The sequence below is a fragment of the Python bivittatus genome, unplaced genomic scaffold (genome assembly GCF_059951505.1).
Source record: "Python bivittatus isolate LINGU-HERP-01145 unplaced genomic scaffold, Pbiv_v1 ctg000960_np1212, whole genome shotgun sequence".
Lineage (NCBI taxonomy): Eukaryota > Metazoa > Chordata > Lepidosauria > Squamata > Pythonidae > Python > Python bivittatus.
In genome coordinates, this window is record NW_028277124.1 from 19989802 (window position 1) to 20013992 (window position 24191).

Sequence of the window (24191 nt, forward strand, 5' to 3'; positions counted from 1 at the left end):
GACGTAAAGAGGAGGAGGCCGGCCCATACCTTTAGACTGCTTTGGAAACTAGCCTTTTTATTAATCTGACAACCAGCTCTCACAGCTAGCAACGCTCACTGAAAATATCTTAAAAGAACTTTTGGTTTTGAATACTGTAAGACTGAATCTGAAACAGAATGATGTACAAACGATGAACGTGTTATTGCAGAAATGTATAAACTCTTATTGAGATTTGAAACAGAAAATATCTTGAAGTCAGAGGTTAAAATGAGAAAACAAGAACCCATATTCTGCTACTACAAATCAAAGTCTATATGCCTGCCAGTGGGTGGGTGGAAATATTTATACACATAAGTTTGTGTGTGTACATAGATGTATATAGACACACATGCACACATACACACACATACATAATAATATGCCATCTGTTCCATCTATCTAGGGTATGTGAGTGTTCTAATACGGCAACCATCTGCTTAAAACCAATGGCTGGACATTACTCCGCAATCCACGCTTCAGCGTTTCACTATCCCAGTGCCATTTTGTAAATACGTGATTGGGCAAAGCTTCCTGGTTAGGGCTTCTCTGTGGCCCTAACATCACTACTGATGCTGTGTTATCAAGGAAGAAAGAAAACGAAGGATGTACCTGATTGCTTTTGCAAATCCACACGCTGTTCCCTTGCAGCAGGGTAAAGACTTTGGCTTTGTATCCTTTCAATTCCAGATACCCACTTTTCTCTGGTGGAACGGCCGTTCGTACTCGAGAAATTTCAGGCAGGCACCGCAGAGCGCTAAAGATGGTCGCTACCCAGTCATTTCGTTCATCTAAAAATAAACAAACGAAAATGTCACAATGCTGTGCATCCGTGCAGACCGCCACCCCAGCCCTCCACCCCCATTCACACTTTTTAAAATGTGACTTTTATGTTGGAGGGTTGATGGCATTGTTTACGACCAATTCTTTCATTCTGATTACTCTGAGCCTTGGGGATGCTTCTAGGACAGGATATTCATTTGGAAATCAAGCAAACCGACAAGCTGAAATACAGGCGTAATCATGCGTGGCTCCTTCCGCAACACTTTGTTTTCATTTAGGCCAGATTCTGATGCAGATATATCTGGGAGGAAGCTTCGTGAAACACAGTGGAACTTTCACGTAGACATGGCATAATCACATTCTCCAAACCCACGTCCGTTGCAGTAACTTTTCAAATATTGTATACCTATGACCAGAATAAGATCCGAGAAGAAAATCCGTGGGGAAATATACCTTCCCTCTTTCTCCTTCACAAAGAAAGCCATATTGCAATTCTTTTAAGCCCACAGCCATACATTTGCACAAGTCAATCTCTCTACTATTTTACTCTTTGTATCCGTAGGCAGATATGTCCAGGGTTGATCTGGTTATAGCCGACATTGGTTCTCAGCTTTAACCTGAAAGCTGGAAAACATACCTACCTACTTAATTTGCAGCTTTTTGAATTCATTACCAAATGCACACCTGGCCAAAAGGCCTATTTTCACTGTAAATATTTTAGTGCAAGTTGTAAATTGGACTCAAACTCATTTGACTTAAAGGCAATGAGATTTTGTTTTTTAAAGACTTTTTAAAAAACTTACTGCATATATTTATTCATGTTATTTTATATCCCGCCTTTCCTCTAAGTAATCAAGGTAGTATGAGATCTCTCTTCATTTATCCCCAAAGCAACTCTGAGAGATGGGTTGGGCTAGGAGAAAGTTGTTTGGCTTAAAGTCACCCAATGACCTTCAATGGACAAAGGTACACTTTAACCCGTGTCTCTGTAGTCCTAGACCAGCACTATAACCACTGTACAAGGCTATAATACAGGGATCAAAGAAATAACCTTCAGTATTAAGGCTTATATTATTACATCATCATCATCATCATCATCATCATCTATTGTTGCATTTCTTTTAAACATATTATTTATAACATTTGATTATATCATTTTTAAATTACATTATATTTATATTCCACCTTTCTTACAGGTTCTCAAGACAGCTTAGATGAAGACATCCCTTCATTTTATCTCTGCAACAACAATCCTGTGTGGAAGGTTGAGCTGAGAGAGACTGATTCCATCAAAGTCACAAAGTGAAAGGAGACTTCAACCTGATCGTCCCTGGTCCTACTCGAACACCTTAACTACTCCACTACACTGGCTCTCAAAGCTATACTACAGAATAGGCAACCAGATATGGTTACTACAATTCCTGGAAGCTCTAACTGTCCATCATATAGGAGAACCAACAATGACATAGTTATTCAGCCTTTCATAGACAGAGACCATAACACAAAATAATACTTCAGCTGGATAGGCAGATGAAACATTAACCAAGAACTAAAAAAAAGTAACATGCCCAGTATCTTGCCCAAGAATAGTAAGCACCTTTGAAAGAAGCAACACTGTTTCTTGAGCATCCCTGTCCCCTTTAGAGGAATGTAGTTTTTGAAGAAGTGAAAACATCATTGATAAGCTGTCTGAATGGGATGCCTGTAGCAGTACAAAGTTTTCATCTCGTTACCACCACTACGAGAAACACAGTGAAGCCTCTTTTAACATCACTTTGTTTCACTGAGGAAGGCTTTTACATCTCTCTGCTTCCAGACCATGCCTTCCCTACACCTTGAAGGGAGATTCTGTAAGTGTCCAGTGGAACAGTGCCTCTGTCCCTGTGATGTGGCCAAGTGAAGGACATCATCTATTACGTCCTCTACTGCCCTATCTCCAATGAAATCAGGGAGAAAACACTGATGATAAGCAAACTTAAAAGTCACATGCTCAACAACAGAACTACCTTCTTGCAGATGTGATTCCAACTGTTAGCAGTCAGGTAACATACTTTCTTTTAAACTTAGGAAGAAATATTTAAGCTCTTTATTGCAGTATTGGTTCCATCTTAATTTAATTCCTTCACACATTTTCTGTTTTGTTTATTACTAATTCCATTCCTCTTTATGCTGTGACATGTTGTTATGACCTGTGGTCCCAACAATAAACTTCTGAATTTTGGAAAGAAGTCTGACTTGAGCATCACACTATGACCGGAGATTTAATGTGGCCAGGTTGCCACCTCCCTATGCTCTCAGTTGACCTCACCTCCATAAAAGAAAGGTGTCAGGAGAGAGCATCACTCAAGGACCTAAAGAAATGAAGTGGAAAAGTAATTCCACTTTCCCTTTGGAAATGTGTCCAAGTATCACAGATGAACCATAGCAGCTTTCCCCGTGGTTCCCTTCAGATATACTGGACTGCAAATCCCGTAATTCTTTTTAGACAATGGCTGCAAAGATTGCAAATCTGGTAGGCCACCAGATTAGGGAAGACTTCATTACAGTAGATCAGATGGGTGATGTATTTTTATATATTAAGATTCAATAATCAATTGAATTGCAGCTTTTCCTGCAATTTCTGTAACTGTATTCTCGTGAAAACAGCTTTTGGATAATGGGTGATACACACCCACTCCCTACCCCCATCTCACTTGTGCTAGTCTTGTCCTTTTATCTTTGCCACTAAAACTTCAGAGGTACATAGGTGAAAAATATTTATTTTTTTCCCTCTATTATATTCTATGGCCACCTGATTTCCCACTCTCTTCAACAACCATTTAAATCCAGTCACTTCCATGCCGGGCCAGCATCAGACAGGCTAAAAGGTGGATCAATTAATCCCAAAGAAATTGTTCCTTGCTTTCTGCCTCCAGCACTTAAAAAGCAGCTGGGCACCCTACCAAACAATGATGTGCTGTTGCATTTCTCCAAACAGGAAGCTGTCCCCAAATTGAAGGTGCTCCTACTCCCATAAAGGAAGATCAGATGAAAAGCACATCTGCTTTCATGAACTGACACCATCCCATCTAAAAAATAAATTATTGTCAGGGGTGGAAGGAACCCAGCATTCCTTTCTGGCAAATACAATGACTGGATCTATGCATCTGTCTGTGTAAAAGTGGCATGAAATCCAAAATCAGGTTTTCTTCGATCCTTACGTTCAAGCCATCAACTTCTCATTGCTCTTTGTCAGCTTTACACTGAAGACTGACTCACAGCAGATGGCTGATAGCACAGCTTTAAGTGGTGCTAATAAGTGCTAAAGAAGGTTCAGACAAGCTCCACTTCATACGATGACATAAAAGCCCTTGAAAATGCAGTTATTTTGGCCTTGATACGTGATTTTACCCTACAAGGTTTGCAAGCTGCTACATTATCTCAGGGTTTTTGTTGGGGTGGTGATATCCTCCCATCAGAGTCTAATTTAGTACAAAGTCTATACCAGTGGATAACATCAGGCTAGGATAAATGTTATAGCACCGTACAAGAATATAACTGGAGTTGTGATTGGCTGAATGTCTCCAGTGCACTAAACTATAATGTATTATTCAGCTTTGGTATTATGCAAACCCAGTCACTGGAGCTTGTGAACCACAATTTATGATGTAGGCATTATCTATGGTACAGCATTGATAGCCTACTCCGCTCAAAAGAGTCCAGGCAGGTTACAATGGGTTAAAATTATGACTGCAGCAAATAGAAATAAATCAAAATTATTGTTAAAGATTATAATGGGATGAGGATTAGGATGAGGTGCTAAGTCAATCTTGGGGGAAAGTTGAGGATTGACTTAGCACCTCATCCTAATCCTCATCCCAAGCAAATAATATGTGGCTTACTCAACAAAGCACAGTTAAACAAATGAAGGCTAGTACTGCGTGTGAATAGTCTTTTTAAAGAGAACACAGTTATTTTCAGTGTGTCTTGTTTTTAAAGTAATTAATGAACATTCAAGTGCATCCCATTTGATGAGAAATACATACTGTTCGTAATGGCACTGTCATAAAGAAGAGTTTATTACTCTCAGTGGGTGTTTCCTGAATCTTCAGTTTCATTCTTGTGGGTTTAGTTAAGAACCTATTTTGCTAATACACTAATCACTCTCTCATTTGGGGAAAAATGGATGGCCAGACTTATCCCAATGTTGATTTTAGGGGTTTAGTAAACAGAAACTTGCTCTTATCTGCTAATCCAGGAAAAGACAACTTTTGTACACCTGAAGATCATGTTTTTGAAACAAAGTTCATTTAATTTTCAAGAGGAGAAATTATTTTTAGTTTTTAGGTGCACTAAGGCAACCCAAAGGATTTGTGCGTTTTCTAAATGGCAGGAAATTGTATAGCCAGTTTTTTCAGCAACCTGCTACTAAATTTTTGGGGTGTGATCTAGGACACAGAGATCTAGGGCTCATTTGCAACTATGCATAGGGGTGGGTAGACGGATAGCCTAGAGTCAGACTTGACAAGTCCCTGTAGTTTTCTTGGCAAAGATTTCAGAAGTGGTTGGCCATTTCCTCCTTTCTAGGGCTGAGAGAAAGGGACTGGCCCAAGGTCACCCAGCTGGCTTTGTGCCTAAGGTGGGACTAGAACTCATGGGTTCTTGGATTCTAACCCGGTGCCTTAACTACTACACCAAACTGGCTCTCATATTCAGCTTGCAGGTAGCTCAATGGCTAAACAAATACTTCCATATCTGTTACTCCTGAAGTTTGCCTAGAAGCAGAAACAGGACAAAGTTAAGCAGCAACTGGATTTTTAAAGACATATATGGATGCTGTCTTCTATTAATGGGAGCAGCACTGGCACAGGGGCTAAGAGATTTCACCAGCTTTGCCTACTCTACAATTTACCCAGCCACCCAACCCTGGATTACAGCAATATGTTTTCTCAGAGGCCAATTCCAGCAGTTCCTGAAAGGTTCAACCTATCTGAATATTGCCTGAATAGAGAAATTGATAATGGAGTAATGGATGTCTCCAGTACCAGGTCCAACCATCATTTTTGTATTTGCTCTGCCTTGTTAATAATATGATCAGAGAGGAGTGCTGTCACTAGAAGCCACATATTTTCTGTTCCATCTATTTCCAGCCCCACAGTCATTTTGCTTGTCCATGTATTTATTTATAAGACTGACTGACTCCCAGAGATCCAATGGACTCTAGACTGTGTAGAAATATGAAGCAGAATAATCAAAGTTGATCTATGATATCGAAAATGCTTTCAGGCCCATCCATCAAAAAAGGCTACTGTTTTGGAGCAAGGTGGTGGTCAAGATGAGGATGATGGAAGAGGTAGTTTCACACATTTAGGAGGCACCAACTTGGGAATGGTACAATAGTCAGGTTCTTAAGGGAAGCGGACAAAGTAATGAGAAGAACACCATATGACAAATTGACTGGATCTCTTTCATAAGGCTGCAAGCTCAACACAAACAAAACTTGGCATTTTCTGCTTGGTATAGGAAGAACTGTCAGATTGACAGTATAAAGAAAATATTGAAGCCTTTCCTAATGGAACCGATGTACACATTCTCCCCATTTGTTACTGTGTTGTTGTTTTAGATTTCAATTCCATGCTATAATTCTAGAGCTTTCCACTTCTTCTGTTCTGGGAGACCCTGCACTTGGCACCCTTGATCTGAAAAAGAATCCAGAAATGAATCTTCAGAAATGAGTCTCACCTTCCTTTTCAGCCCTGAAGACAAATATTCTGTGTGCTGTCACCACTTCAAACTTGTTGTCTCCATGCATTCGGACTGTAGCTATCGCAGAGAGAAGAATTATGCCCTTGGAATAGATGTCCTATATCGAAGGCAAAAGAAAAGCTGATTTAAGTACAGGGTTCCCTTAACCAAAATACAAGACTATTCATTCTTAGTAAAGCTATTGCAAACTCTACTTCTGGTTCAAAGGCTTGGCTTTCTCCATCAAATGTAATAACCAGCCTTCACTGTTTGCAAGCAGGCCCTAAGGCTGGTCTCCTTTAGTTTTATTTCTGGAGTCATGTTCCATATTAATAGGTGACACATAAGGGTGAATGCAGAAAGGAAGCAAGAGGAGCCAAGAGACCACTGCACAGGATGATAAAGGAGGCAGGAGAGAAAGTGTAGAACTCCAGCTGGGTGGTAGGAAGGCTCTTGTTTCTCCTCCTCCTTATTTTGCAACAGTGTTTATTTTTAAGCTGAAGTCAGCATGGTAGGCCTGGTTAGACTTGGGCAGGAGACTACTGGAAATTAAAGGTCTGCAGGCTAGATGAGGACGTCAATCAAAACATCCCAGAACAACTACTTTCTCACGCTAGGAAAACTACATGAATGACTCTACATAAGTCACCAATAGTCAACCTCAACTCATTGGTGACTTTACTTTTTCTTTTTTAAATCATATTTTAGAGGCAGCAACACCAATAACCACATTTGCCATAACAAGAACCAGCTTGCTTTTAAAAAGCAGTTTCTTAAGAAGTAGAAAAATATATTTTAAGTAACAAAAAAGCCCCCGCCACCCACACGCCCGGACAAGTGGCAAACTCTCAGAAATGTGCTATTGCAGGTAAACTTGTTACTACAAATTCCTCTTCCTCGTTATAAAGACAGCAAATGGAATGACTAAGGATGTGCCATGCAACAAAAGAGAAACCAGAGCAAACAGACTGCTAGAAAAACTCCAGCTACAAGACTGTTTTATTTCCTTGGAGGTCTGGCAGCTTGTCTGCAACGTTATACATTGGTTAAAAAACAGGTGCGTGCATACACGTACACACTCATATTCAATCGCACTCTCACATATTCATTTTTCTATATGCAATCAGGCTGCTACAGAGGAAGCTTTCCTGCCCATTTCATCACAATGATCTAACTCTGCTGCAAAATTCATGGCAGTTTTTCTTCCAGAAATCATGTCCTGGTATCTACAGGCATCTACTGACTAGATACGGTACTGCAGTTACTGTCTCTTTACTAGCACAATATCTGCAATTTTGAAATCTACGGTCTCTCCCTGTACCAGCTCCCAAATCCTCCATTCTTAGAAAAAAGGAGCTTCTATCCAAAACGAAAGCTTTGGGATGGGAGGGAGGAACCCTCATTATCTTACTGCAGAACCAAGCTTCCAAATCATCCTTAAAGGGAAGAAGTGAAATGGTTTCGCTTTTAGTCTGAAAAGAGAAAGAAATGAGCATTTAACACAATCAGAAGGCAAGGGGACCAACGTGTATTAGTAATTTAAGCAGAGAAGAGTAAAGTCAAAGCTAAGGAGAGCTTCTCAGTAAACAACGGAAGGGTAAGTGACTCAGTTCTGAAATGTTGTAGCAAGACAACATTTGTGTTAGGTAGACACAAGGCAGAAGACAGCTGGCCTGCAGTAGAGAATTTGTCCCCATCAAGAATCAAGAAATTGGAGGCGAACAGGATCCTGGTAGCACCTTTTCTAACTACCAGATATTATTAAAAGGCATAAGCTTTCAGGAGCTTATGAAAAAGTGATCCCAGACTCCTTCTGAACTCTGACATGGTAGATCAGAATTCTGCCTGTAACAGGAAAGACCATTCCAAGTTAACAGATCTGCAAATTCAACTAATTCTCTCATGATATTAATCACTAGATTTATATCCTGCCTTCTTTTCAGCAAGCGAGCATGAAGCGGCCGTATGATATACAGATATGAATAGATATAGAGACAGATTAAAGATTAGAGCGACAGAGGTGCATATCCAAAATAAGAGAACTAACGCACCAAGCATTGAGAGTGTGGAGAACTGATGTATCCTTGAAAGTGGGAGGGACAAATAGTAGCCAAAACTAAAAACTATAAGCCAGATCTCTCTCTCTTTCCCTCTCTCTCTCTCTCTCCCTCCCTCCCTCCCCTTTTAATGTGCATTTCTGCTCTGAATGCAGAAGGCTAGTTACAAATCTCTCAGCCCCAGGTCTACAACAGTCATGTTCTCTATTCCTATTCTACCACACAGGGATGCTATAAAGGTAATGTTTTCAAAGTGCTTTTCAAAGTGCATGTTTTGCTGCATTCTAAATATTATCATGACTCAGAAATAAATATGGAAGAGAAGTATATAATTAGGATTATATTTCTTCCCATGCCAGGTTTTCAAAGAAGCAAGCTTTTGCTTTTGTTCTGTTCTCTGCCATCAGGCAGCCAGAATAAGACCTATCCATTTTTTACAAGTTAAGGAGATTTGTTGGCCTACGGGTGAAAGCACAAATAATGCTAAGTATCTATAACAGTTTTTGATTTTTGTTAAGAAATGAAAACATGTTAAAGCCTGTGGATTGTTGCAATTACCAATCAGTAATATCTAATGCTCTAAGCCAAATTAGCTCCCTGAAATTCAGCTTTTGTTCCTGTTCTGAAAGCAAGCTTCTAATCTTTAAGGTGGCAAATATTTGCTTGGGAGCACGTGGATGGGTGGCTGCATTGAAATGCTGAATAATGCTCGCTTGCTGCTGAACCAAAGTGCATTCATTCAGGCATAGTCAAACGACAGAGTGCTTTGCTTTAAAGCAACTTATAGCACAGGACAGTTTCTCTGCCATTTTCAGACCACTGTAACGATATGTGAGAATAACCTTGGGAGACAGGAGGAAGAGACACAGCCTAGACAACCATCATGCAAAAGATATCTCAGCCCACAGAAGGAAAAGAGGAGTAGGAAGCATCTCAGAAGGGACCCTCCTGTAATGGAATGGAATTATGAAGGCCAGGCTCAGGGAGATAAACATTTTCTTAGCTCGCCAGAGGAGTGTGGGAGATACAAGAGGAGGAGACTGGCACTTCCCTGAGGAATTCACAATGTTGTGGCTGGCTGACTTGGGAGCTGGGGTTTCAGTCTGGGAAGATTGATGTCAGCCCTAGCCCAAGGAACTCCAAGAGACAATGCAAATTCAGTTCAGCTATGTTTATTAGCTACAACCTCTAGCAAGAATCTTCCCAGACTGAAACCCCATCTCCTTAGCTCCTCCGGTGAGCTAAGAAAATGTTTATCTCCCTCAGCCTGGCCTTCATAATTCCATTCCATCCCACCTCCCTAGTTTTCTGGGAAGTAAAGGCAAGGGAGGGGATAAGTGCTTTTAGACTTGCAAGATTCTGTTACTGTAATCTTACAATAAAGGTAATGTTAGTATTCATGGTCTGTGCTTCTTCTCTGGACTACCTTGAAGGGCTGACAACCACAAAGCAGGATGCAAGGTCTGCCAGAGAACTTACATAAATTTATTCTCATTTATTTAACTCATGGCATTTAATTACATGTCATGGTACCAAGCTTAATTTTGAATGATCGTGGAAAAGCTAAGTCGAAACAGATGTTGTCACCACCTGGATGGAAATCCAATGGGCTCAACTAGATAGAGTAGCTTAAAAAACAGGAAGTAAAGCCCATTATCCCCAAAGAAGACCTAACTCTCTGGACAAGTCTATAATGCTGGGAAAGGTGGAAGGAAAGAAAGGAAGAAGATGATCAGCAGCAAGGTAGATGGACTCAATTACAGCAGTGATAGGTACAACGTTGGAAGATCTGAGGGTTGAGGATAAATCCTCCTGGAGAAAATTCATCTATGTGGTCACTAAGAGTCAAAACTGAACTGATGGCACAGAATTAGCCAATCCGAAAAGAAAGCAATATAAACCATTTCTCTATCATTTCCAACAAAACAACATGGACCTCTCTATCTAGGCGTCAGAAAGACACGTTATATTTTTTTTAATCCAGATACTATCTCTTATTATAGTAATTCTAAAATCCCTGGGCATGTAAAATAATTTTAGAACCAATTATCAAATAATATAACAAATACCAATAAAACTAACAAGGAATGAGCTGAGAATGACAACTAGTCGCGTATTCATTGCGGTAGCCACTAATTACTCCAAAACTCCTAGGACTTTTAAATCCCTGGATAATAAGCTTTCCCAATTCCCACCCCACTCAGTAGACCAGACCAGGAAAATCAACTGCGCAAGAAGGCTAAAACTACTTTTATGGGGATTGGCCATAATAACAGAATCTTGCAATTCTGATTGTGTTGCACCTGCTCCTCCTTATACTCCAGTGAATTAGGGAGGTGTCTGCCAAACTTCCAAATGTTATCTTGTGGTAGACTTAAAAAATGTTTCAGCCCCTTTTGCTAGGTAATGGTTCGTGCATATCTCCATCTCTATCTTATCTTCCTTCCTCTCTACATCTAACTGCTTTCTTGTACCTTCAGAGGGAATAAAATCAGACCATGTGTGACACTGCTACCAAAAACCTATGTTTAAGCAGTCGTCTACAGCTAAGTACATGCTGACAGTTCGCTCAGAGAGGAATATATATTATTTAGCACAACACAGACTTACCTTGTCATTATTATAGTAAGACATGTTTTCGCCATCAAATTTCACCCAGCGTTTCTGAAACACATGCTTCCTACAGGTGAAGAAAGGAAAAGGCTTTTTGAAAAGAAGAAGAGGTCTGCTAGGGTAGTTCCCTGTCCTGTGCACTCAGTGAAGTCTACAGAATGCAAAAATCACAACAGAGTTCTTCTCGTTCATCAAACCTTGCAATGAAGGAATTGCAACCTCATAAACTCAGAGATGTCCAGGAAGGTAAAAAAAAAAAAAAAATCACAGTGTTGGCCAGAACCATGCGATTGAAGCTCTGCCCCCTTTTTACAAGCATCTTCCATCGCAGTCTTGGCCCCCCTCTTCTCTTTTTTGACTTCCCTGAATTCACTTGTCATGAAATGGGCCTTCCATGAGACAAAAGGAAAACCCCTAAGACTAATCAGTTACCCTTCATATTCTCTAAAGTCCTATAATTGACTATACTTGGGTACATACCCTTGAGGAGAGAGTTTATCCAGCCAACCTTCTTTAATCTTCTTTGCTGCTGGGGCATAAAAGCAGGCATAAGGTGTAATTGTGTCTTTGGAGTCACTGACCAATTCATCACCACAAGCAGCCTGGGGAGAAAACATCTGGTCTTTAGCCTCAAGATCCAGATTCCCACTTCTGAACTCTCCGAGCCCCTTTGACGGTTTATATTTTCCTCTCCAAGCATATCGAGAGCATTCTTTCATCAAGGAGGACTCCGCTTCACCGACAAATTTGTTTGGAAAGGCACTTCTGTCTCTTTGGGACGCCAATTCTGTGTCTTTTACATTTTCAGAGGCTTTCTGATTTTGATTACTAGTAGGCAAACTATGGAAAAAAGAAAAAAGAAAGGTAATGTTACTTCCATCAATCCATTTGGCTCCAAAGACATGCTGACACCTGGTGACTTCATGAACACATTGGTGTAATTTCCCTGCTGATAAACCATAAGGGATCGCTCGTTGCTTTCTTCTGGGATGCCCTCGAACTTCCCAGTCTAATCTACAGTTCTGGGTTTTGCTGGTGGACTTCTATCCAAGTTCTACCAGATTCTTATCTGACCTGCCTAACGTATCTATCCTATCCTATCCTATCCTCTTTGTCTCCTTCCTCCTATTTCTCCTACTTAGGCTGGGGGGGGAGGGAAGAGATTCTTACTGGCAGAATTACAATTTACATAGATTTCTTCCTTTCAAAGCAGGGAACTATTTTTTATCAGCATAACAGTACAGAAAGAGAGTGTAAACAGCTGCAGTTCTTTTCAGTGACCTATTTAGTATCATCCCACTGAGTTTGGCCCTGTAATAGACACACACACATATACTCAGGGTAAATAAAGCAGATATGGACCACAGGTTGCCCTCCAGGAGAAGCGGTTCTATAGACTTTGCATCCCCCATCACGGGTTATCATGGCTAGAGATGACTGCAGCTATGATTTAGCAATATTTTCAAGACCCACCAGTACTCCAGATTTAGTGTAGAGAAAAGCTGATTCTCAACAAAGCATGGAAGAAAAGCCTTGTGAGTCTTTAAAAAGATTAAAATACTGACTGGCAACAACTCTCTGGAACAGAGGTGGGTGACCTCTTCAGTCCCAAGGGCCACAACTGTTTATGGGGCTCTGCACAAATACACACAGACAAGGCACACAGAGACATTTATCTTTCCCAGAATGCAGCTATTGGATGGGATGCAGGAAAAGGAGAGGCACCTACAGGTGTCTATCTAGAAGGCAACCAATGGCCACAAATGATTAGAGACTGGTCCACCTGATCCCTGAAACAATGTCCCTATCTTCTTCAACCTTCAGCAATGCTTTCTGAGGTTTATGGGAATTAAAGTCCCATATAAGTGAAGAGAAGAGCCAGTTTGGTGTACTGGTCAAGGCACAAGCTTGAAACCAGAGACCATGAGTTCTACTCCCACCTTAGGTGTGAAGCCAGCTGGGTGACCTTGGGCCAGTCACTCTCTCTCAGCCCTAGGAACAGGCAATGGCAAACCACTTCTGAAATCTTGCCAAGAAAACTGCAGGGACTTGTACAAGCAGTCGCCAGGAGTCAAGACTGACTCGAAGGCACCAAATAAGTAAGTAAGTGAATGGTATCAAATTGTGGGAAACTGCTTTTGAGTCCTGACTCCTGATAGGGGCAGATTCCCAGGCCTGCAGCTGGCAACATCTTTAAGCAATGACCATTCAGTAACAATGACCACTACTGAGCTATACCATAAGATAACACTTTCTCCATGGCATCTTCCCCTCAGACAGAAAGGTTTAGTCCCATCAACCTTCCTCGGGATAAAACAGACCCCCACCCCCACTTAATATTGGCCTTCAGCACATGCCAGCATCAATCTGCAGAAAGAGCCTTCCTTGCAACATCCCCCATCACTCATCTACAGACTCTGGCCTGGCCTGAATGAGGCAGTAGCCTGGAGAGACTCATTTATAAATGTCAGTTTTCAGGATGGCAGTGAACTTCCTTACAATCTCTCAGGTACAAATTAAATATAAGGAAAAGATTAAAGAAAAGAATTTAAAAAAAGGCAGCTCTTGATAGATTGCCATGCCTCTTCTTTATTTGGGAAGGAGCAGGAGGAAGAATAAGAAGAAAGAAGAAAGGGAGGAGGAAGCAGCCGCCCTGGAGCATTGTGTAATAGTATCACAGATGCTGTGGCAATTACAGAGGCTCCATTGCTCATGCCTTGGCTTGAACTAGGCTTTCAAAATTGGTGAATCCCACATACTCCAAAATTCTGCGGCAGTGATGTCAGGCTTTACCCAATCAAGGAGGACAGGAATCACTTAGGAAAGATTACAAGAACCCCGAGAACTTCATGTTAAGGCGGAACAATTATTGATGAGCGTTAGAAAGCCATAACTATAAGGATTTCAGCAACTGTTGTGATTCAAGAACAAGCCCTAGGTAGACAAAAAGTTCAAGCCTTCTCGCCAACTGCTTGGCCCCCTCTTTTGAGTGGGTTGGCCTCCTTCCATCTTTTTTATTTTTTAGCAATAGTCAGCTTTGCCTGATTTCTTTTCCTTTTTTTTTTTTTTTTTTCAGACTGAGAACTTACTCTAACAAGTGAGTACAATCTTGCTGGTGGCATTCAAATGGATATGGGCTGCTTTAATGGGAGAAATCTCTTGCAAATTCATCTGATATTGGCCAAATGAAAGACCCACACAACCAAATACTTGGACCATGACTAACTTCTCATTTTAAAGGAGGTTTTTAGCCAAAATAAATGGATAAAATTGAGATTTCTAGAAGGTAACCCTATAACATAATTAACGGTAAAGTTATAGAGATATGTAAATATACTTTTCAACCATTTTAGATCCAAAAGAAGGTTCTTAAACCTATTTCTATAAAGAAACCCAATTCACTGTAAGTCTGGGGCTTTTGAAACTTCTCTCACTACCTCGAATGCTGCAAATGCAAAGGATCTGCAAGCTCTACTAATAAAAGTAAAGGAGCAAAGTGGAAAAAAAATGGGATTAAAACTAAATATAAAGAAGACGAAACTAATGGCAACAGGTAGAACAATCAGCCTTGGAACTGGCAGTGAAGATACTGAAGTGGTGGAGAGCTTCTGCCTTTTAGGATCAACCATCAACAATAGAGGAACAAGCAGGCAAAAAATATCCTGGAGAGCAGCACGTGGTAGAGCAGCCGCGAAGGCCTTGGAAAAGAGATCCAAATGCCATGGTGTGTCTATACCTACACAGATCAGAACTGTGCAAGCCATGATATTCCCTGTGACACTCTATTGAGACAAAAGTTGGACTTTTAAGAATCAGGATAGGAAGAGTATTGACACTTCTGAACTTTGTTATTAGAGAAGACACCTGAGAATACTGTGGACGGCCAAGAAAACAAACCGATGGATCATCGAACAAATCAACCAGAGTTCTCATTCAAGGCACAAATGACCAGGCTCAAATTATCCTACTTCGGACACATTATGTGAAGATACAGCTCTCTGGAATTCTCTAATGCTGGGGAAGATGGAAGGAAGCATCAAGGCAGATGGACTCAGTTACAGTGCCAATGAGTACACTATTGGAAGAACTGAAAGACCAGGTTAGTCATGGAGGAAATCTATCTATGTGGTCGCTAGGAGTCGAAAACGACTTGATGCCACATAATCAATCCATCAATGGAGTCTGGGTGACCTAGGAGGATACAGTATTGGGAACACACTTAAGAAAAAAAACAGGGTGTTTAAATTCCTCTGCATCATCTACCTCCTTTCCTATGGTATTATCTATAACTTTGGTACCTGTGACATAACAACAAATCCTAAATCTTTCTTACATTTAATGTCTTGCATTTTTAATTGTTACTATTTTATTCCTTGGATTTATTTCCTGCCTTTCTCCAGGAGCTCAGTGACTTCTAGGGGGATCTCCATTCATTTAATCCACAAACTTGTAAAGTAGGCTGAGCTGAAAGAGAATGGCTGGGCTAACAGACAGCTTTCCTGAGCAGGTGTGAACTTGAATCTCCCCATTCCTGGCCCAGCATCTTCACCATTACACGTGCTACCTCTTATACTTTTCTGCAAAATTGTTACTTCTTACCCTTTTTCAGGGTTCCTGCTTATGCATTTGCCATATCAATTGCCAAAAGTACCAGCAGGGGCACGGGGAGAGAGAAAGCAGATAAATTAAGTATTCCACACAGACACCTATGAACCCCCCTGCAAAATGTGTCTTTTGAAATTTTCTTAGCACATCTATCATACTAAAAGTTGGGTTTATAGCAATTACCTATGAACATTGCAAGGAATGCTTAGCCTTCTTTTTTGGGGGGAATGTTGCCATACTCAAATGGCTTCACATTTAATAAGTATGATCCTTTCCAAGGTGCCATGATACCTTTAAATTTCATATTATTCTACCAAGAAAAATGAGGAGCTAGCAGCACTTTCAGTTTTTAAAAAATGCACCTAAACCCAAACTTTCCTGTTACCATGTATCTCGCATTTGGTATCCGTTCCCTCTCAAAAGGGACTTTTCCTAGAAATCTCATCCAAATCTATCAAGCACACATAGAAAACAAAACAAAAAAAGGATTTAACCAGCCTTCCAAAACAATGAATCTCAATCCAAATCAAATCTTCCAGTTGGGGGTGTACCCCTAGTTTATATAATCTGTAAATGCTACAGTTGGGGGGGGGAGGCCTAATTTCAATCCGCACTAATGCATAATATATTAATCAGAAAAAAAGATATTGGGTTTGTACAATTCAGAGTTTTTAATCCAATACCCTGTTTTGCTCAGAGTACTTTTGTTCTCTTTCTTCTCTTCTGATATATCTGAAGGTTCCTTGCTGAAGATTTCCTAGAAGAAAAGATTCAATGAGTAAACAGATACATCTTTCAAACGCTAGACAAATTTAAGGCATTTGCCCCAGTCTTTAGATTACATGTACCCATTATCCTCACCTCATGTAAACACAGATATAAAAACAAGACTTATGATGTATCTTGTATTGGTAACAATCAATCTGAGAAGTACTTGATATTTGCATTCTATGCAATGTAAACATTTAAACAAGTCTTCAAAGTTGGTAGATCAAAGCAAGTTGTGCAAAGTAGTGTTCTTGTAGTAATATTCCTTCTCAACAGCTTGTAGTTTCCAAATTGGGGTCTAACTAAGAGATCAACCTATACCCATCTATGTTTCCCTTTGGAAGGATAACAACTAGGCCTCAGTCCGGCCTTGCTTGAGCCTGTCTGCAGTCTGAAATGGTAGAGTTCTCATCCTGCAACTCGTCTGTTGCTTTACCTGTAGCAAGGCATGAATGGCTGCTGAATAGCAGTCTGGCAAGCCAGTTCACCTGATGTAAACACTGTAGGTAAAAGCTTCCTCTTAAACAGGACATGTTCAGCCTTCTGAAGGATCCCCTGCCAGATTATTTAAATATATTCTTATCTTAGGCAGGAACAGCTAGAATGGAGCATCTCTCCTCAGCAGCTGACAACAGACTAACATGAGGTGTTCTGGACTAGGAGGGGACATCTATTCCTGGTGTTTTATGTAAAATCATGAGAACATACTGTCTACCCACACAATCAACATAAGGGTGCATGGCTAATTGCAGGAGGAAAACCAGAAGAGGAACTTCTCTCCACAGGGTTTCGCTTCAAGTCACTGAAACCCACAGTGCAGTTTCTCTCTTTTTGATTTGTTGGTAGTCTCATTATGTCAGAATGTGCAACTTCATGGTGGCCAGTAGCCACATTTGACATGGGAAGTGGTGGAGAACCACAAATTGCATGAAGTCACCTTACACATGTGGGCGAGCCTAGGCTTTGGAGAAGTTTTGTGGGCTCCAACTGTGAGGTCTCTATTTTAAGGCTTATGCTGTTATTGTCATCAGTTTACCACACTCAAAATGGCCAGTTTACCACACTCAAAACTGTACTGGCAGTTTTTAGTAATCATGATCAGAGGGACCTGGCTTGTGGCAAAAAGAGGAAATGAAGGTGACAGATTTCCTAGCTTTCCACTCAGTGTTCCTACCAATGAATGGTCTAATCATCACCCAGTTGGAGAATATGCACATGTTTTGCTATTATCCCCGTATTATCCATTCACTACAACTGCTGACAGCTCACTGAAATTCGTTGGGAATAACGTAGTAGTATATTCCTTCACTGAGCAAGGTGGTGAGACTGAATGCTCTCTAAGATCCATTGGAAACTGTACATACTGTGCTTTTATGAAAATGCCCCATTTGTTTAAAGATTTAAATTGGGTCTCACATAAAACAGAACAGCAAAAAAACAACTCACTCTAGGAATGTATCTTTGCTGTTTCAGCTGTTCCATTGCATATTACGATTATTATGGGCTATCCAGAGCCATGGAGATTAATTTAATCCTATGCATATTTTTCTGGAGTAAGTTCCTTCCATTACTGAACTAGTAAATAATCCCATTCATATATGTGTGGATGTGTGCTGTGTAACTGGGTGTGTTGGTGCATATTTACATGCGCACACACTCCCTGACATTACACAATATCAGAGCACAGCCCAGCTAAATTAGTTCTGAATTTCCAATGGTGTGAGGAAATTGCTTCATAGCAGAAGCAAATGTCTTTTGAAGTCAATCGGGGGGAAGAAGGATGTCATTTAGCTGTGCTTTTAAAGAAAAAAAAAGTATTATGCTGGGCAAATGTGATTTTTTGTCAAATAACTTTATTAGATTTTAAGATAAGAAAACTAAAAACTAACAAAAACTGATAATAAAGATAGAGAGTAAAGAAAGAAGGAAAGAATGAAAAAGAAGAGAACAAAGTCAAAAGTACAGAAAGAAAGAAAAAAGGAAGGAAAGAAAGAAAGAAAAAATACAAAAAAGAACGACTTCTGACTTTCCTCACAACAGATATAAGTATACATTTACACTAAACTCTTACTCTAAGTTTATAACATAACTTTCATTTTTTCCATTGTACACTATTATTTCTGATCATCAAATCCATACATCATAATTTCATTTTTTTTTTCCTGTTTCACACAATAAGTCCAAAGGCAAATGTGATGTTTTATCACCCAGGCTGATTTTGCAGACTGTGAAAAATAATGATCTTTAATATGGTCAAAGTATATTTTTTGGGATCTTAAGGGGGGGGGAAAACCTTCTCATCTCTATTGAAAACACAACACGGTGCCTCTCACATCCAAGCTCATTTTTCAGCAAAGATACATTTGTCCTGTTCCAGCCAATTTATTTTCCTTTTTTAATTCCTAAGTGTTTCATTAACATTATTCTCCAGGCATTCCTAAAAACCAAAATTATATGCCCTCCATGTCTTGCTCAATATCTTCCTTCAGTCTTGTATCTAAGCAAACAGATGTGTTTATCATTTATAGTATTCCTCCACACATCAAAACTAGGCAGGCTTTTCTACATATGTGCTGTGCCTAAAACTGTATATGAATGGATAGGACTGTCTCTTGTCTGCTCTGCCATCTTGAGTGGGTTTCAGTTCAGTTTCTACACTAATCATCCTGTCTCTGGGCCAGGTTCAGTTCCTGGTAACTTCACTGACACCTTTTTGTTTGTGTTAACATGCCTAGGGGATTTTTCCATTATTATAACAAAGGACAATCTAGCCATAAAAAGTAAAATCTCCCTTAACTCAGACTTGATTCTTGATGTCTATCCAGATGCCTCCATGTTCTTTTCTGGGCAACAATATCAACATGAGTTGCCACTGCATATTTCCAGGGATGTTTTTGTCAACTTTCTTAGGCTTGGGATTTCCTGGTGATTCAAGCATTCTCCATGTCTGGCCCTGTTTAGCTGCTGCAATAAAAGGCAGTTTGCCTTGAATGACAGGAGCTAAGGAGCACTACTTCGCTCTTGCTCACACACGTACGTTTCTTGAATGGATGGGTGATGCCATCCTGGACTAGATATACAGTACCTTTGGCCTTATCCAACAAAGGAAGGAAGGAAGGAAGGAAGGAAGGAAGGAAGGAAGGAAGGAAGGAAGGAAGGAAGGAAGGGAGGGAGGGAGGGAGGGAGGGAGGGAGGGAGGGAGGGAGGGAGGGAGGGAAGGGAAGGGAAGGGAAGGGAAGGGAAGGGAAGGGAAGGGAAGGGAAGGGAAGGGAAGGGAAGGGAAGGGAAGGTATATGAGCCTATCTCTCTCTCACTCCCCCATCCACTTACCCATTTCACCATTATTGGAATGGCAACTGCAGACTTTTGGGTAGTAAACAACTCACCATGTCTTCAGAAGAATTCATAAGGAAGGTCTCTCCATATGGAGAAATGGGGGGTGGCTTTTCTTCAGCTACATCTCCTGGAAAAAGAAAACAGACAGACATGCACACTGTATCACACAGTATCTCCTACACATGGTCCCTTGTGACTGAATATCAGTTCTGACCTGCAGAAAAATCCTGGGTTGGACTTGCCTTGATGCACCATCTCAATTCAATTTGTGACATTCATTCATACTAGTCAACAAAACAATATTTCTGACTTGGTGAACCCCATTGTGTTTGTATACCAAAGGAACAAGTAAATCACTGCACTGTTGCAGATACAGCAAGAATAGTGCTCCATTCAAATATAGATTTTTGCAATATCCTAAAGTTAGCATGTTCTGAGAAGAAGAAACTGCATTTATTAATTTGACTTTGAGGCAAGGTTTAGTATTTTGGGATGACCATAGTCTTTTGAACTATATACCTGAACTATATGAAACTGATGGCTGGGAAACAGAAATGGATTTCCTACACCTTTCTTACTTCTATGAGACTAGTCCTTCGATGTTGACAAGATAAATCTACGGCCCCAATTGCTCAGTAGACTGTAGATCTGGTGTTACTTGCAACATATAAATGAGTTGCTTATAGACATAGATTATTTATGGATGATTTACAGTGAAATATGGTAATCCTTTATTGAAACTGCCATGTGAAATTTTATATCCTTATATTCATGCAGGAGAAGATCTTATATACTGATAATGTATGTTGTTGTTTTATTCTTTTCTTTTTTGCTCTTTTAATTTTTTCTTCTCTTTTGTTAAAGAAAGGTTAAAAAAAATTTAAAATCCACACATCAACGCTTGAAGTTGCAAGTAAAACAAAGTGATGATCCTGAATGCATGCAAGCAACATGTCAGATTTCAGGTTAGCAGGCAAAGCTGTTGAAACTTGCCCTTGCTTTTTAATTAGGTGAACTAAACACCCAGCAAGCTACTACAGCATGTACTTATTCAGATCAGTCTTCCAACTTTACCCACAACTTTCTGTCCATGTTCGCAATGCAAAAAATTTAACTCTTGTACTGATCCCATTTATGGAGGACAAGAGTTCCTCAAAGAAGAGGGAGAGATTTTGCCCAAAGTCCCCTATTCCTATGTTAGCTGAAAACATTAATGCCAATAAAAAGGTAGAATCTCCTTCACATGAAGGTCAATTCTGGCTAACACCTCTTAGCAACAATATGGAAGTTGCTAAGAGGATGCATTTACTCTGTCAAGCTAGACTAGTGTGATTTCTTGCTAGTCCTCATTCCAAGTACTAGCCAGGTCTGAACCTGCTTAGCTTTCTTTGAAATCAGCCCAGGCCAGTTGCTGTAGACTCTCTATAATCACGATATTAACAAACCTCAAGCAACAGCCCACCTTAAGACTTCTGCAATTTATTAAATTTGAATTCAGTAACTGCCTTCTTGAAACTGCAGCTCTTTATACAATACAGTGCATTTTTCTACTACATTCTAAAGCAGGGTTTCTCAACCTCAGTAACTTTAAGATGTGTGGAATGCATGGGTAGAAAAGCCTCTACAATTATTTCAGCCAATCACCTAATTTTCACCACAAAGTTGACTCTTTTCCTCTCAATCATCAAGTGAGGAAGATGGTTGCATTAGAAAGCTACCAGCCATTATTTTTTTTCAGACCCTCCCTCAAAAGTTTCAAATATACAAAGTAAACAATTCCAAAAGGATATCCAAGTCTTTTAAAAAGGAAAATAAAAATAATCCTACCACCTCCAAAGCGGTCTCATAGTTTCCAAAGCGTGAAAGAGGAGAAAGAGACAGGAAAGTCTTTTGTGGTTTTCGCAGCCAACAGCAAGGCTATTTGACGGAGTACAAAATGCGTCTAAACACGTGTGATCACACCTTAAGCCAAAAGTTCACTCAAGAAGCTGAGCCGTTCCATTTATCAGCCCTCACAAAACTAAGTGGAGCACTATTACTTTTTCTTAATCCTCTTCTCTCTGATGGAACATCAGGAAGGAGTTTAATTAATGGTACAGCCAGAATGCAACAAATAAGGAGTTGCATGGCACAGCAGTTTTGAAACCAGATCGAGCACCTCTGTCTAAACTGGTGCCTTCCAGGTATATCAACTGCAACAGCCTATGTTGTCAAGGAACGGGAGATATTTGGAAGGCTTCAAGTTTGGAAGAAGGCTCAACTAGAGGATCAGAAAAAGTCTGGCATGAGCACAGCAACTGGGGAGAAGGTGCTAGGTAAAAGAAAAAGCTGTGTGTGGTGAGAGAGTAGAAGATAATGCCCAACAGGCAATAGTCATAAGACAGAAGCTTCTCCATCTTGGCAGTCGATTCAATTGAGGCATTGGCTGTATGGAATGCTTGGAATTGGTCCTGATGGCATCACTGCCTCTAAATTCCACCACTGCTGGAAGCTTTGAAAGACCAGATGAGTCTCCTAAGTCAGTAACTCACTTTTACAAGAAATCAAAGAAAGTTTATGGAATTGACCTGTTTACTGTACCTGAATTTTGGAACAAGGAGCTTGAAGGTTCTGTTTTTGTCACCTTACAGAATAGGAAATTAATTTCTTCTGACCTTAAAATCAAGCTAATATAACAGAAAATTATATTCGATGGATTCTGGACCCCAGAAAGAATGCTTTAAAAGGAGGAGATGCAATTGCCTTGCTGCTGATTTAGAAAGAGGAACATTAACTCTCATGATCTGCACTTGTCCTGATTTTGTCATATTTGAGATTCAACTCTGTAGCATTGTTAATATGACTTTAGACTGATCACTGCTAGTTAAGGATGCATATGTTCTGCTTGGCTATATCTCTAGCATTTGAACTCTATTAAGATATCAAACTCTGTAGATTTTTCATGCCACAGGGTTGGCCAAAAATTATATAATATTCAAAGTATATATTTATGCATGACCTAAAGCAGCGGATTGCTGATATGTGAGAACTGTCAATATTTGAATTAGGGGTGAGAATTTCTTTTCTACAAAGGGACAAGAAAGAGGAATTTCAAGCAATCTGAATTCTTTTATTCATGCAATAAATCTGTTGTCCATTTCTTCTTCTTTCTTCTTTCTTCTTTGATAAATTTCACTGTTAGGTTATTTTGTTAATTTTATTCAGGCATACAATTTCCCCCTTCTTTTTTCACTGTAATAACTTCCTATGAGAAACTCTGAGTTTTAATTGAGAAAACTGACTTTTATCTTTAAAAATACTAGTTAATATGGATTGGGATTTTTTTGTGGTTTTTTTTTTAGAAAAGGAATGTGCTGGCTTTTAAGAGAGATTATTATTACTGCTGGGGTGGATACTCTGTTTGATTCTGATTATTTAATGAGCTGCTTTCAATCTGAAGGCAAGGAAGTCTACTCATTGCTTCTCACTGTCCACCCAGAATCATCTGAAAACTGGATCTGTTGCCATTGTGTATATTTAGAAGGCCATACTGTAGGTACACTTAAAAAGCAAACTTTTTCAAAGAAGGCCATTTCAACACGCTGGGCTAAGAAACCAACAATGTAAGTGGTTTTGCAAAATGTGATATGGATTTATCACCTGGAACACGTAAGCAATCCACAAATCCTGTTTCATAGTAAAGCAAAATGTACACATCTCCTCCACAAGAAAATGCATTAGCATTCCAATAACGGGAGTACAGTGGTACCTCGGTTCACAAACGCTTCTGTTTACGAACAATTCGGTTCACGAACAGCTCCGTTCGCAAAATTTTGCCTCCGTTCACAAACGCCGGATCGGGTGACGAACAGGATCCACGGCCATTTTCCCTGCCCTGACACGTGGTTGCAGCTTCCTGTGGGGGGGGGGACTCTCCCTCCAAGCAGTAACCGCCTCCCCACCCGCCTTCCTGTCCTCCACGCCAGAAGTCGCGTCGAGCAAGGTTAGCGTTCTCTCTCTTCATAATGTACTGTATTTTGTTTCATATTTTTGTGGTTTAAAAAAAAAATACATATGGTTCAGAACGGATTAACCGTACTTACATTGAACCTTATGGGAAAATTTGATTCGGTTCACAACCAATTCGGTTCGCGACCAGAGTCGCGGAACGAATTAAGTTCGTGAACCGAGGTACCACTGTACTGGTGTTTTCCGCCAGGGATAAATCCACCATATCTATCCCTTCTTACCCTGAAAGTGGTCCTAACCATGGTTTCTATATCACAACTGGAGCAGCTCTGTGCTACC

General features: G+C 40.1%; 1 protein-coding gene across 7 annotated transcripts in view; it reads right to left on the minus strand.

Annotated features, from left to right (window-relative positions):
* Nucleotides 1–24191, minus strand: part of ARAP2 (ArfGAP with RhoGAP domain, ankyrin repeat and PH domain 2) — a 129311-nt gene that overhangs the window by 74529 nt on the left and 30591 nt on the right. For all 7 annotated transcript variants that reach the window (XM_088131574.1, XM_088131578.1, XM_088131575.1 and 4 more), the window contains exons 4-9: nt 19955–20031; nt 16484–16557; nt 11676–12035; nt 11193–11262; nt 6523–6643; nt 631–809 (exon numbers count right to left, since the gene is read on the minus strand). In XM_088131574.1, coding sequence (XP_087987700.1) covers nt 631–809; nt 6523–6643; nt 11193–11262; nt 11676–12035; nt 16484–16557; nt 19955–20031 — 881 coding nt within the window. The remainder of the gene's footprint in view (nt 1–630; nt 810–6522; nt 6644–11192; nt 11263–11675; nt 12036–16483; nt 16558–19954; nt 20032–24191) is intronic.